This window comes from Pristiophorus japonicus, chromosome 17 (assembly GCF_044704955.1).
Source record: "Pristiophorus japonicus isolate sPriJap1 chromosome 17, sPriJap1.hap1, whole genome shotgun sequence".
NCBI lineage: Eukaryota > Metazoa > Chordata > Chondrichthyes > Pristiophoridae > Pristiophorus > Pristiophorus japonicus.
Genome location: NC_091993.1, coordinates 82,302,288 through 82,314,704, shown reverse-complemented (window position 1 = coordinate 82,314,704; position 12,417 = coordinate 82,302,288). Strand labels below are relative to the sequence as shown.

The following is a 12,417-nucleotide window of genomic DNA, read 5'->3' as shown; positions in this document are numbered from 1 at the left end:
TAGCCAGAGGGTATTGACTCGTTCCTGCGGCACCAAAGTTGGTAGACACACTCTGGTACCTTGGCCAAGTGGTCATTATTTGTGTATAAACTTTGGCAATTGTCGGCAGCTACTTTTGTAGCAAGTGTGGGGGGGGGGGGGCGGAGAAAGAGAATCACAGCCTACTTTGATCCAGTTCCCACCCAATGACCACAAATGTACTCTGACATCTTCCTCTTCCCAAACCCAGAGGTGCTGAATCTAACGAGATCCGCAAACTCCGCACAGACCTGCAATCTAATGTAGGTCTGCATGGATCAGCTATTCAGTGAATAAATTCACTGAGCAATCAGGGTGCCCCATCCGACCATATTTCCGATCACCCATTGCAAATTATTTTACAATTGCGCAGATATCCTGCTATTCTATTCCTTTACTACACCCCGCACTTATCCATGGCATAGAAATCTTGCTTTCCCTTTTTTCACGAAAAACAATTCTTTCCAGGTACTCCATATCCACAAATGCATTTCTTCATTGTTGGGTGCTGGGCAGCATTTGACACTTCCAGACTGCGATGTCAACCACTTTGCCAATAGGAGAAAAATAAGTTCTGTTGAACCTTTCCTAATAATCATTTGTCCACATATCCAAGTGCATCCAATAGATCAATGACTAAATATAAATCAATAACTTACTTTATATATCTTGCACTGCCTTTCATAATTCCACCCATACTGATAAATATTTGCTCTAGGTCTCTATTCCGGAAAAAAAAACTATTTTACATCAAGCATCATGTATAGACAAAAGCAAAATACTGCTTTTGCTGGAAATGCTGGAAATCTGAAATAAAGAGAGAAAATGCTGGAAATACTCAGCAGGTCAGGCAGTATCTGTGAAGGGAACAACAAAGTTAATATTTCAGGTCGATGACCTTTCAGCAGTACTGGGAAAAAGTTGGAGATGTAACAGATTTTAAGCAAGCACAGAGGCAGGAAAAGAGGAAGGGGAGGAAAGAACAAATGGGTTATGATTACGTGGCAGGCAGGAGAGATTAAATGACAAGGGATGATGGTGCGAGGTAATGGGATGGGGTCAATAGGTCATTCTCTGGTTGGCAAACAGTGACTAGTGAGGTGCTGCAGGGATCAGTGCAATGTAGCCAAGTTTGCTGATGATACAAAGATGGGAGGGAAAGCAAATTGTGAGGAGAACACAAAAAATCTGCAAAGGAGTATAGACAGGCTCAGTGAGTGGGCAAAAATTTGGCAGATGGAGCATAATGTAGAAAAATGTGAGGTTATCCACTTTGGCAGAAATAACAGAAAAGCAGATTATAATTTAAATGGAGAAAAATTGCAAAGTGCTGCAGTACAGAGGGACCTGGTGGTCCTTGTGCATGAAACACAAAATGTTAGTATGCAGGTACAGCAAGTAATTAGGAAGGCAAATAGAATGTTGGCCTTTATTGCAAGGGGGATAGAGTATAAGAGCAGAGAAGTCCTGCTACAACTGCACAGGGTATTGGTGAGGCCACACCTGAAGTACTGTGTACAGTTTTGGTCTCCATATTTAAGGAAGGATATACTTGCATTGGAGACTATTCAGAGAAGTTCACTAGGTTGATTCCAGAGATGAGGGGGTTGACTTATGAGGATAGGTTGAGTAGGTTGGGCCTATACACATTGGAGTTCAGAAGAATGAGAGATGATCTTATTGAAACTTATAAAATAATGAGGGGGCTCGACAAGGTGGATGCAGAGAGGATATTTCCACTCATAGGGGAAACAAAAACTAGGGGACATAGTCTTAGATTAAGAGGCCGCCCATTTAAAACTGAGATGTGGAGGAATTCTCTGCCTTAGAGAGCTGTGGCGGCTGAGTCATTGAATATATTTAAAGTGGAAATAGACAGATTTTTGAGATAAGGGAATAAAGGGTTATGGGGAGCGGGCAGGGAAGTGGAGCTGAGTCCATGATCAGATCAGCCATGATCTTATTGAATGGTGGAGCAGGCTCGAGGGGCCAAATGGCCTACTCCTGCTCCTATTTCTTATGTTTTTAAGTAAAGGAACAAAAGAAATCTAGAGGATGCGTAAATGGGAATATCAGAATTATTAGCAATAACTGCTGTCTGAACAAATGGGAGCAGTGGTTATGAGCGGGAGAGTCTGGACCACCCGCTAGCTCTGGACGAGCTGACAAAGGCCGTCCAGTCCCTCGCGACAAGTAAAATTCCCAGAAGCGACGGCTTACTGGTCGAGTTGTATTCAGCTCTGTGGGACTGGATAGGCCCAGACCTGCTGGAAGTGTACGGGGGTATGCTTCTGGCCGGCAGCATGTCAGAATCAATGAGGAAAGGCATTATCACCCTCATCTACAAGCAGAAGGGGGAGAGGGAGGAAATCAAAAACTGGCGACCCATTTCGCTGCTCAATGTGGACTACAAGATCCTGTCGAAGGTCATCGCAAACAGGGTCAAGTCTACTCTGGAGCTGGTGATCCACCCGGACCAAACCTGCACTGTCCCCGGCAGGAAGATCTCGGATAGCCTCGTGCTACTCAGGGATACGATCATATACGTGCGGGACAGGAGGGTGGACACCTGTTTAATCAGCTTGGACCAGGAGAAGGCCTTTGACAGGATATCGCACACGTACTTGATGGACGTGCTCTCCAAGATGGGGTTTGGGGAGGGTATCCGCAATTGGATCCAACTGCTCTACACAGACAGCAGTAACACAGTTCTAATCAAGGGATGGGAAACTGAAAGCTTTCCAATCAGATCTGGAGTCAGGCAAGGTTTTACCATTTCCTCTGTCTTGTTTGTGTGCTGTATCAAGCCTTTTGCCGAGTCCATCAGGAAGGATGCGGGCATTAGGGGGATGACAATCCCAGGCAGCGGAGGCGCTCGGGTCAAGACCTCCCTGTACATGGACGACGTCACCGTCTTTTGCTCGAATCCACAGTCGGTCCGCGGATTGCTCACAATCTGTGACCAGTTTGAACTGGCCTCGGGGGCGAAGGTAAATCGCAGCAAAAGCGAGGCCATGTTCTTTGGAAGCTGGTCCAACCGATCCTTTATTCCCTTCACCGTGAAGTCAGATTACCTGAAGCTGTTGGGAATATGGCTCGGAGCGGACGGGGCGTGTGTCAAAAACTGGAAGGAGCATATCGCTAAAGCCAAACATAAACTGGGATGGTGGAAGCTGCGCTCACTCTCCATTGGTCATCAGGAGTGAGGTGCTCTCAGTGTTGTTGTACGTGGCGCAGGTCTGGCCCATACCCGTTCCTGTGCTGTGGCAGTCACCCGAGCCGTCTTCCATTTCATCTGGAGATCGAAAATGGACCGTGTCCGCAGAGATACGATGTACAAATCTCTGGACAAGGGGGGACAGGACGTTCCGAACATGGCCCTCATCCTGATGGCCACCTTTGTGTGCGGCTGCATCAAGCTGTGCATAGACCCTTCGTACGCAAACACCAAGTGTCAGTACGTGCTGAGATTCTATCTGTCCCCGGTGTTGCGAAGGATGGGTCTGGCCAGGCTGCCGCGGAAGGCTCCAACCAGTTGGACCGTGCCTCAGCACCTGTCCTTCGTGGAAAAGCTTTTCAAGAAAGACTTGTTGCCGAAGCATTGATAGGCACCTCATGGCTTGTCCAAGTTTGCAGTCAGTTGAATTAGCCGACTCAAATTTAGCAGAGCCCACAGAGCTGTGCTGTTCGATGGGGGTGGTTCCCCGCAAGTCTGAATCAGATCATTTAACTGGCTGCACAGGACAGGCAGGCTGCTGGACAATATGTTTCACGAGAGAGCCTGCCCTGACAGAGGCAGCCACAACCATCTGAATCGGAGGGTCAGCTTTAACACTGTTCAGCAGTTGCTCCCCCCCCCCTCCACCTTTCTCAAGAGAATATTTTGAAGTTAAATGAGATGAATTATGTAAAAATGGATAGAAAATCATTCGGTGTTTTGGAATTTTTGGAGATGTGATTAACAAACCGACAGGACAATAATCAGATGACCCTTCAGTTCTGCAACTTTGTACAGAAACATATAAACATTGAACCACACATCTTAAGAAAACGATTTATTACAGTAGAATTGTAACAAATACTGTACAGGCTTTTCTGAATTACTGCAACATTTAGATGATTTAAAAGGAACGTTTATGTAACAGTAATAATTCGGCTACAGCTGTAACAAATAGGCAATTCTGACCCTCAGTCAATTGATTAACTGAAATTTGACAGCATCCGAACTAGGTCTGGCTGTGGATTAAATAACAGTATTTAAATGATGGCATTGCATTGGTTATTCTTTGTAAAGGCAGGCTGTATCTGTCAACAAACTGTACACAAACACATCTTTTGTGTTTACAAATCCCAGTCTGTATCAAACCGTAACCTACCTTTTTCAACAGATACTTAGCCAATCCCTTGCCTTTACTTAAAAAAAACAGTGGCAGTATTTGAACTACATGTTTATTAAAAATAACGAGATATATATTTTACAAAATTGATGCATAAAAATAAAAGCAACATTGAGATGATTTGAAATTCTTTTGACTGTATCCCAAAATAAAGGACACGTTCATTTGAAAACATATAGCAGAAATGAGGCTGGTCTTTATTTACGAATTGCAGAAGCTCCTTTTATCCTGTATCCCACACTTAAACTTCCTGTAGAAAATTAGAGTCAAACCAAAATTTGTACAATGCCACTGAAGAAACAGTTGATGTGTACATCCCTCACATTCACGTTTCTAACACCGTGGAGATGGAAGTCCTATGAACCCGGAGCTCCAAACCAGTTTACAATGGATCGGAACTGTTTGATTTAAGCTGCGCTTGACAAGTCCATTCTGACTTTGGATGACACACACTGGCAAGTTTAAGCAAGTGCGGCTTGAGACTTCTCAAACCAAAATCTGATAGTGAGCACAGTTAGAGATGAGTAAGGGCTTAAGTTCTGCGGACTGCTTTGTTGCTAATAAAAATGAATTGAAAAACTTTAATAGCATTAATAAGTAATGCTTCCATATTATAAGACATGTGAACAAATCGGAAAAAATGTACTTCGATTTTAAAAGCAGACTTTGGTTGTCCGGGATATTTAAGCCATTTCCAGACAGCTCATTCAAAACTGGAAGATGGAATCCATTTTTAATAGATGTTTTTGCCAATGACAAGATTTTTTAAAAATCCTCAAACTGTGCTATGGCAGGTGTAGGAACGTGATAAAGTTCTAATCTTAAATTCAAGTTTTCGTTCATCAGTCTATTCTCCTCCCCAGGATACATTAAGCATTGCTCTCTACTGTATGCAAACAATAACTGATGGCTTCAGGCAATTTAAGAAATGACTTTAGTTATCCCTGTGGAAGAAATTCAAGATAATGGCCGACTTCTTTCTTGCCGTCTATCTTTCATTCTTTTCGTTGGTGACTCTGAACTTTGTTGGACTGCTCTTGGTGATGTGATGTTCACTGTCCCATGTGAAGCAATGGAATGCCTCCTGCTGCTCATCCAAACTACCGCACAAGTTCCTCTGTCGGAGTATGCTCTGGATCTTCTGTGGGCGACCTTTGAACCGGGTTTCTCATTTCCACTGAATTTCTTTTCAACTGTCCATTTAAAGCCGTGGTCTCCATTTCCACAACTGAGCTTGCGTTTGAAGGACAGTTTGACAACGATCGATGGAGATTCTCTTTTCCACACTCATCGGCAGTTGTGTTTTCTTTTCCTTCAGCTCTTGCCGATAATTTGACTCCTCCATCCTTCTGTCCTCCTACTGCTCCTTGAAATGTGGGCTTAATGATACTTCCTGACGTCGGCCGTTTATCTGCAGCAATATAAGCAACATTTTGAGAATGTCTACATGCATAAGCGAGTGTGAAATGATTAAAAAAAAACATTGTCTATGCAGCCTGCTTTTGCCATTGGATCATTTACAAGCTGTACTAGCAGGAGCTCTTTTCAATTTGTTTAATCTCCTGAATAACCACATATATGGGGAAAGGTCCGTACAGGCCAGAAGTGCAGAAACTGAATTATTGGTCTGTGGGAGCAGGCTGCAAACTCAGCCCACCCACTGTCAGAGAAAAAAACCCAGCACACTGCAGCCATACACTTCAGCAATGGCAGCCGTTTCTGCTTATTGCTGATACCTTTGCACTCCTGTGTGTGTGTATGTGTGTGTGGGGGTGGGGGGGAATGGAAGGGCACTAACCACTGAACTGCTGCTTGGGGGTTTCATGAAAAACAGGACCGAAAAGGGAATTCCCTGCCGACTCCCACGCAAACAGATGGTTACTCAGTAGCAGTTTTATGAAATTTTAATCCCAATTATTTTTATTTTATATCTGCACAGAGTGATCTCAAACGGAGTGATTCTAAACCGAGAGCTAAAGTTGGGAATTTGGAGAGGGAGTGAATTCGGAGCAGAAGGGGGAAGGAGGAGAGGAGCGGCTGGAGATAAAGGTAGGCCGGAGAGCGCAGAGGGAGTGCGAGCGTCTATTAACTAGAGGCATGGCGGGGCACCTCAGTCCCGTGGAATGCACATCTTGTACCATGCGGGAACTCCAGGACGCTTCCTGTGTCCTGGACAGCCACATGTGCAGGAAGTGTCACCAGCTGGAGGAACTCGAGCTCCGGGTTTCAGAGCTCGAGCAGCAGCAGGCGTCACTGAGGTGCATCCGCGAGGCTGAGAGCTAAGGAAGTCATCACCCCAAGGCTAAGGAGTCCGCAGGCAGAGGGGGAATGGGTGAATGCCAGGCAGAAAAGGAGGACCAGGCAGTTAGTGCAGGAGTCCCCTGAGTGCATGGTTCCTCTGGGGAGTACAGCCAGAGCCAAGTCCACAGCACCACAGGTGATCAGCTGTGCCTGCCGGGGCGGGGGGGGGGGGGGGGAAAGGAAGATCGGAGATCGGGAAAGCAATAGTGATAGGGGATTCAATAGTTAGGGGAACAGACATGCATTTCTGCGGTCGCAGATGTAATTCCAGGCTGGTATGTTGTCTCTCTGGTGCCAGGGGCAAAGATATCACTGAGCAGCTGTAGAACATTCTGAGGGGGGAGGGTGAACAGCCAGAAGTTGAGGTCCATATCGGAATCAACGACATAGGTAGAAAGAGGGATGAGGTCCTGCAGGTAGATTTTAGGGAGCTAGGAAAGAGATTAATAAGCAGGACCTCAAAAGTAGTAATCTCCAGATTGCTCCTTGTGCCACGAGCTAGTGAGTATTGAAATAGGAGGATTGAGAAAATGAATGTGTGGAATCTAAAACCCTCCCTCCTGCAGCATCTCTGGAGGGAGGGCTTTAGATTCCTGGGACCAGTATAGAAACATAGGAAATAGATGCAGGAGTAGGCCATTCAGCCCTTCGAGCCCGCACCACCATTCAATATGATCATGCAACTTCAGTACCCCACTCCTGCCTTCTCTCCATCCCTCTGATCCCTTTAGCCATAAGGGCCACATCTAACTCCCTTTTGAATATACCTAACGAACTGGCATCAACAACTTTCTGTGGTAGAGAATTCCATAGGTTCACAACTCTGAGTGAAAAAGTTTCTCCTCATCTCGGTCCTCAATGGCTTACCCCTTATCCTTAGACTGTGTCCCCTGATTCTGGGCTTCCCCAACATCGGGAACATTCTTTCTGCAACTAACCTGTCCAATCCCGTCAGAATTTTATATGCTTCTATGAGATCCCCTCGCATTCTTTTAAATTCCAGTGAATATAAGCCTAGTCGATCCAGTCTTTCTTCATATGTCAGTCCTGCCATCCTGGGAATCAGTCTGGTGAACCTTCGCTGCACTCCCTCAATAGCAAGAATGTCCTTCCTCAGATTAGGAGACCAAAACTGCACACAATACTCAAGGTGTGGCCTCACCAAGGCCCTGTACAACTGCAGTAAGGCCTCCCTGCTCCTATACTCAAATCCTCTTGCTATGAAGGCCAACATGCCATTTGCTTTCTTTACTGCCTGCTGTACCTGCATGCAACTTTCAATGACTGATGTACCATGACACCCAGGTCTCGTTGCACCTCCCCTTGCACCTCTACTAATCTGCCACCATTCAGATAATAATCTTCCTTTTTGTTTTTGCCAACAAAGTGGTTAACCTCACATTTATCCACATTATACTGTATCTGCCATGCATTTTCCCACTCACCTAACCTGTCCAAGTCACCCTGCAGCCTCTTAGCATCCGGATGGGTTGCACTTCAACAGAGCCGGAACCAATGTCCTCGCGGGTGGGGGGAGGCGCGGAGGGGAGGTTTGCTAGTGCTGTTGGGGAGGGTTTAAACTAATTTGGTAGAGGGATGGGCACCTGGATGTAGCATTAGAAAGGAGAAACAAGGTGAACAAAGGATTGGGAGAGACGGATAGCACTAGAGTAAAAAATATGTAGGGTCAGACTAAGAGGGAATACAGGAAGGTCTAAGATAGGTTTACAGTGCATGTGTGTAAATGTACGCGGTGTGGTGAGCTGCAGGCAAAAATAGACTCATAGGAATATGATGTTGTGGCGATAAAAGAGACCTGGCTTAAAAAAGGACAGGATTGGATACTAAATATTCCTTGATATAAAGTGTTCAGGAAAGATAGGGAAGGAAAGAAAGTTGGTGGGGTGACAGTATTGATTAAGGAGAACATTACTAGAGAGGCAGAATGTCCTGGAGGAGTCAAGGACAGAATATATTTGGTTCGAGTTAAGAAACAATCAAGATGCCATTACACTACTTGGTGCATTCTATAGGCCGCCAACTAGTGGGAAGGATATAGAGGAGCACATTTTCAGGGAAATTACAGAGAGGTGCAAGAACTATAGAGCAGTGATAATGTGGGACTTCAGTTATCCTAATATACTCTGGGATAGTGATAGTAATAGTGTAAAGGGCAAAGAAGAATTTCTGAAGTGTGTTCAGGAGAACTTTCTTGATCAGTATGGTCCGGCCCAACAAGGAAGGGGGCATTGCTGGACCTGGTTCTTGGGAACGAGGTGGGTCAAGTGGAGCAAGTGTCAGTAAAGTGCCACATAATAGGCTTGCCAGCAAAGTTGAAGCCCATGGAATAGAAAGGACAGTAGCAGTATGGATACGAAATTGGCTAAATGACAGGAAACAGAGCAGTGGTGAACGGTTGTTTTTTTGACTGGAGGAAGGTACACAGTGGTGTTCCCCAGGGGTCGGTACTAGGACCACTGCTTTTCTTGATATATATTAATGACTAGGACTTGGGTGTACAAGGCACAATTTCAAAATTTGCAGATGACACAAAACTTGAAAGTATAGTGAACAGTGAGGAGGATAGGGATAGTCTTCAAGAGGACATAGGCTGGTGGAATGGGCGGACACGTGGCAGGTGAAAGTTAGAAAAGTGTGAAGTGATACATTTTGGTCGGAAGAATGAGGAGACACAATTTAAACTAAAGGGTACAATTCTAAAGGGGCAAGAACAGAGAGACCTGGGGGTATAGCTGCATAAATCGTTGAAGGTGGCAGGTCAGGTTGAGAAAGCGGTTAAAAAAGCATACGGGATCCTGGGGGTTTATAATCAGAGGAATAGAGTACAAAAGCAAGGCAGTTATGATAAACCTGTATAAAATACTGGTTTGGCCTCAACTGGAGTATTGTGTCCAATTCTGGGCACTGCACTTTAGGAAGGATGTGACGACCTTACAGAAGGTGCAGAAAAGATTTACAAGAATGGTTCCAGGGATGACGGAATTCAGTTATGTGGATAGACTGGAGGTGCTGGGGTTGTTCAGGCTAAGTGAGTGGAATATAATATTGGAAGTGTGAGGTCATGCACTTTGGCAGAAAAAAAAATCAAAGAGCAAGTTATTATTCAAATGGAGAAAGATTGCAAAGTGCCACAGTACAGTGGGACCTGGGGGTACTTGTGCATGAAACACAAAAGGATAGTATGCAGGTACAGCAAGAGATCAGGAAGGCCAATGGTATCTTGGCCTTTATTGCAAAGGGGATGGAGTATAAAAGCAGGGAACAGCTACAGCTATATAAGGTATTGGTGAGGCCACACCTGGAATACTGCATGCAGCTTTGGTTTCCATATATACGAAAGGATATACATGCTTTGGAGGCAGTTCAGAGAAGGTTCACTAGCTTGATTCTGGGGATGAGGGGGTTGACTTTTGAGGAAAGGTTGAGTAGGTTGGGCCTCTACTCATTGGAATTCAGAAGAATGAGAGGTGATCTTATCGAAACGTATAAGATTATGAGGGGGCTTGACAAGGTGGATGCAGAGAGGCTATTTCCACTGATGGGGGAGACTAGAACTAGAGGGCATGATCTTAGAATAATGGGCTGCCCATTTAAAACTGAGATGAGGAGAAATTTCTTCTCTCAGAGGGTTGTTAATCTGTGGAATTCGCTGCCTCGGAGAGCTGTAGAAGCTGGGACATTGAATAAATTTAAGACAGAAATAGACAGTTTCTTAAATGATAAGGGGATAAGGGGTTATGGGGAGCGGGCGGGGAAATGGAGCTGAGTCATGATCTTATTAAATGGCGGAGCAGGCTCGAGGGGCAGTATGGGTTACTCCTGCTCCTATTTCTTATGTTCTTATGTTCTCTTTAGAGCAGAGAAAGTTGGGAGGAGATTTGATAGAGGTGTTTAAAATCATGAGGGGTCTGGACAGAAGAGAGAAACTGTTCCCATTTGCGGAGGGGTTGAGAACCAGAGGACACAGATTTAAGGTGATTGGTTGAAGAACCAAAGGCGACATGAGGGAAAACTTATTTTTACACAGCGAGTGGTTAGGATCTGGAATGCACTGCCTGAAAGGGTGGTGGATTTCAAAGGGAATTGGATAAGTACCTGAAGGAAAAAGATTTGCAGGGCTATGGGGAAAGGGCGGGGGTGGGGGGGACTAGCTGACGTGCTATTGCAGAAAACCGGCACGGGCTCAATGGGCCGAATGGCTTCCTTCTGTGCTGTAAACATTCTATGATTCAATGATTTTTAAAGGTCCCATTTTCTCATCCTTCAATTAGTATTTCCTGCGCCTTTAATCTTCTCTCACGTATTGAAATGTTCAGAGGCCTACTAATAGATTGTGGTGACTAGAGGCTCTGTCACAATTGAAATCAAGAGGAAAATTGATTTTTAATATCCATTTATGAGATATGGCTGGTCACTTTGAATTTAGCTACTTTTAACTTGTTTTCTACCAGTTGGAGAAGATATACTTCAACATCTGGTATGCAAAATGTCACTTAAAAAAGCATTATTCCTATGTAAATAACTTATGATTCGAAAGCATGTAGAACCATGTAACACAGACTGCTTTTGAAAATGAGTGTAAAGAGCTGGGTAACATGAGTAATTGGGCTGGGATCGCTAGAGTTCAGGAAACCATTGCATCTATTTGTTATAGGTGGTTCAATTATGGAAGACGTCATGGGGGGACACTAGATTTGTGTCCAAAAGAAGTTGGCGGAGTGATGGTGCCTGGCGCTGGTCCATGCCAGTCTGAGGCCTGAGCCAAATTCGACATCGGGCCTCATTTAAATGCCACTGGTGAACTGCGGGCACAAGGTGGCCACCACTGCGGCTTGCCGGTTGGGGAGAGCAGGAAACCGGCTGCCTGTCACGCAGAACGAGCTGGCAGGTCGGGTCTGAGAGGGTGGGGGTGCGGGAGGGGAGAATGGAGGAGGCTGGAAACACTGCCGGGGAAGAAAAACAGAACATCTCAAGACTTTTTTTCTGAGCAGCCGCTGCTGGTCCCTTTAAGGAACGTTGGTTCGGCCGCTCAACGCCAGGTCCAACTAGCTATGCACAACGCAAGCTCCATTCATTTGTCCATGAATTTTGCATTAAGGTTCTACAAAGGGCATAGGATACCAAATGCAAAATTCAAGGAGCCATAGACCTGCTTCATGCAGACGCCACGGACATGTGAAATTCACCTGAGCCACTGTGGCGTGGCAGATCACAACGTGAAATTCCGAGGTTTAACGCTGGAAAAGCAGGTTGAATTTCTTCCCCTTTGATTTCCATATCCAGTTGTCAACTTTAAAGGTTCACAGTTTAATAGTTCTTGTATCACTGCACTGTGGTACATGCAGAGGTGTTCTCATAATGATCTATGAACCATTATAAGAATTACAGTACAGATGCTCGTTCAGATTTAATATTATTAGTACATTAGTGAAGTGTGTATCTTTAATTTTTGTACCTTGGGAGAGTGAGTTAAAAGTGCTGTAAAAGGAAATTGTGCAAGATTTTATAGATGAAGAAAGAAAACAGGTAAGCCACATGTACACTGTTTGGTGGATAGTATTGGTAGCTGCTTAAAGGTAGGTCACAGTATCACGGGGAAAACGTGATGGGGAAGTAAAGATGGAAAGAACAAAAACTACAAATGTTATAATTCAGGGTCTCACTTTCAATGGTTTCAAAG

The 12,417-nt window shown here is 44.9% G+C and overlaps 1 protein-coding gene across 3 annotated transcripts in view; it reads right to left on the bottom strand.

Moving 5' to 3' along the window:
- Positions 1-4,110: 4,110 nt before the first annotated feature.
- The window catches only part of def6a (DEF6 guanine nucleotide exchange factor a), a 182,749-nt gene continuing 174,442 nt past the window's right edge, over positions 4,111-12,417 (bottom strand). For 2 of the 3 annotated variants that reach the window (XM_070858896.1, XM_070858898.1), the window contains one exon: positions 4,111-5,826. In XM_070858896.1, coding sequence (XP_070714997.1) covers positions 5,516-5,826 — 311 coding nt within the window. In that variant the 3' untranslated portion in view covers positions 4,111-5,515. The remainder of the gene's footprint in view (positions 5,827-12,417) is intronic. The other variant, XM_070858897.1, reaches the window with a different exon arrangement.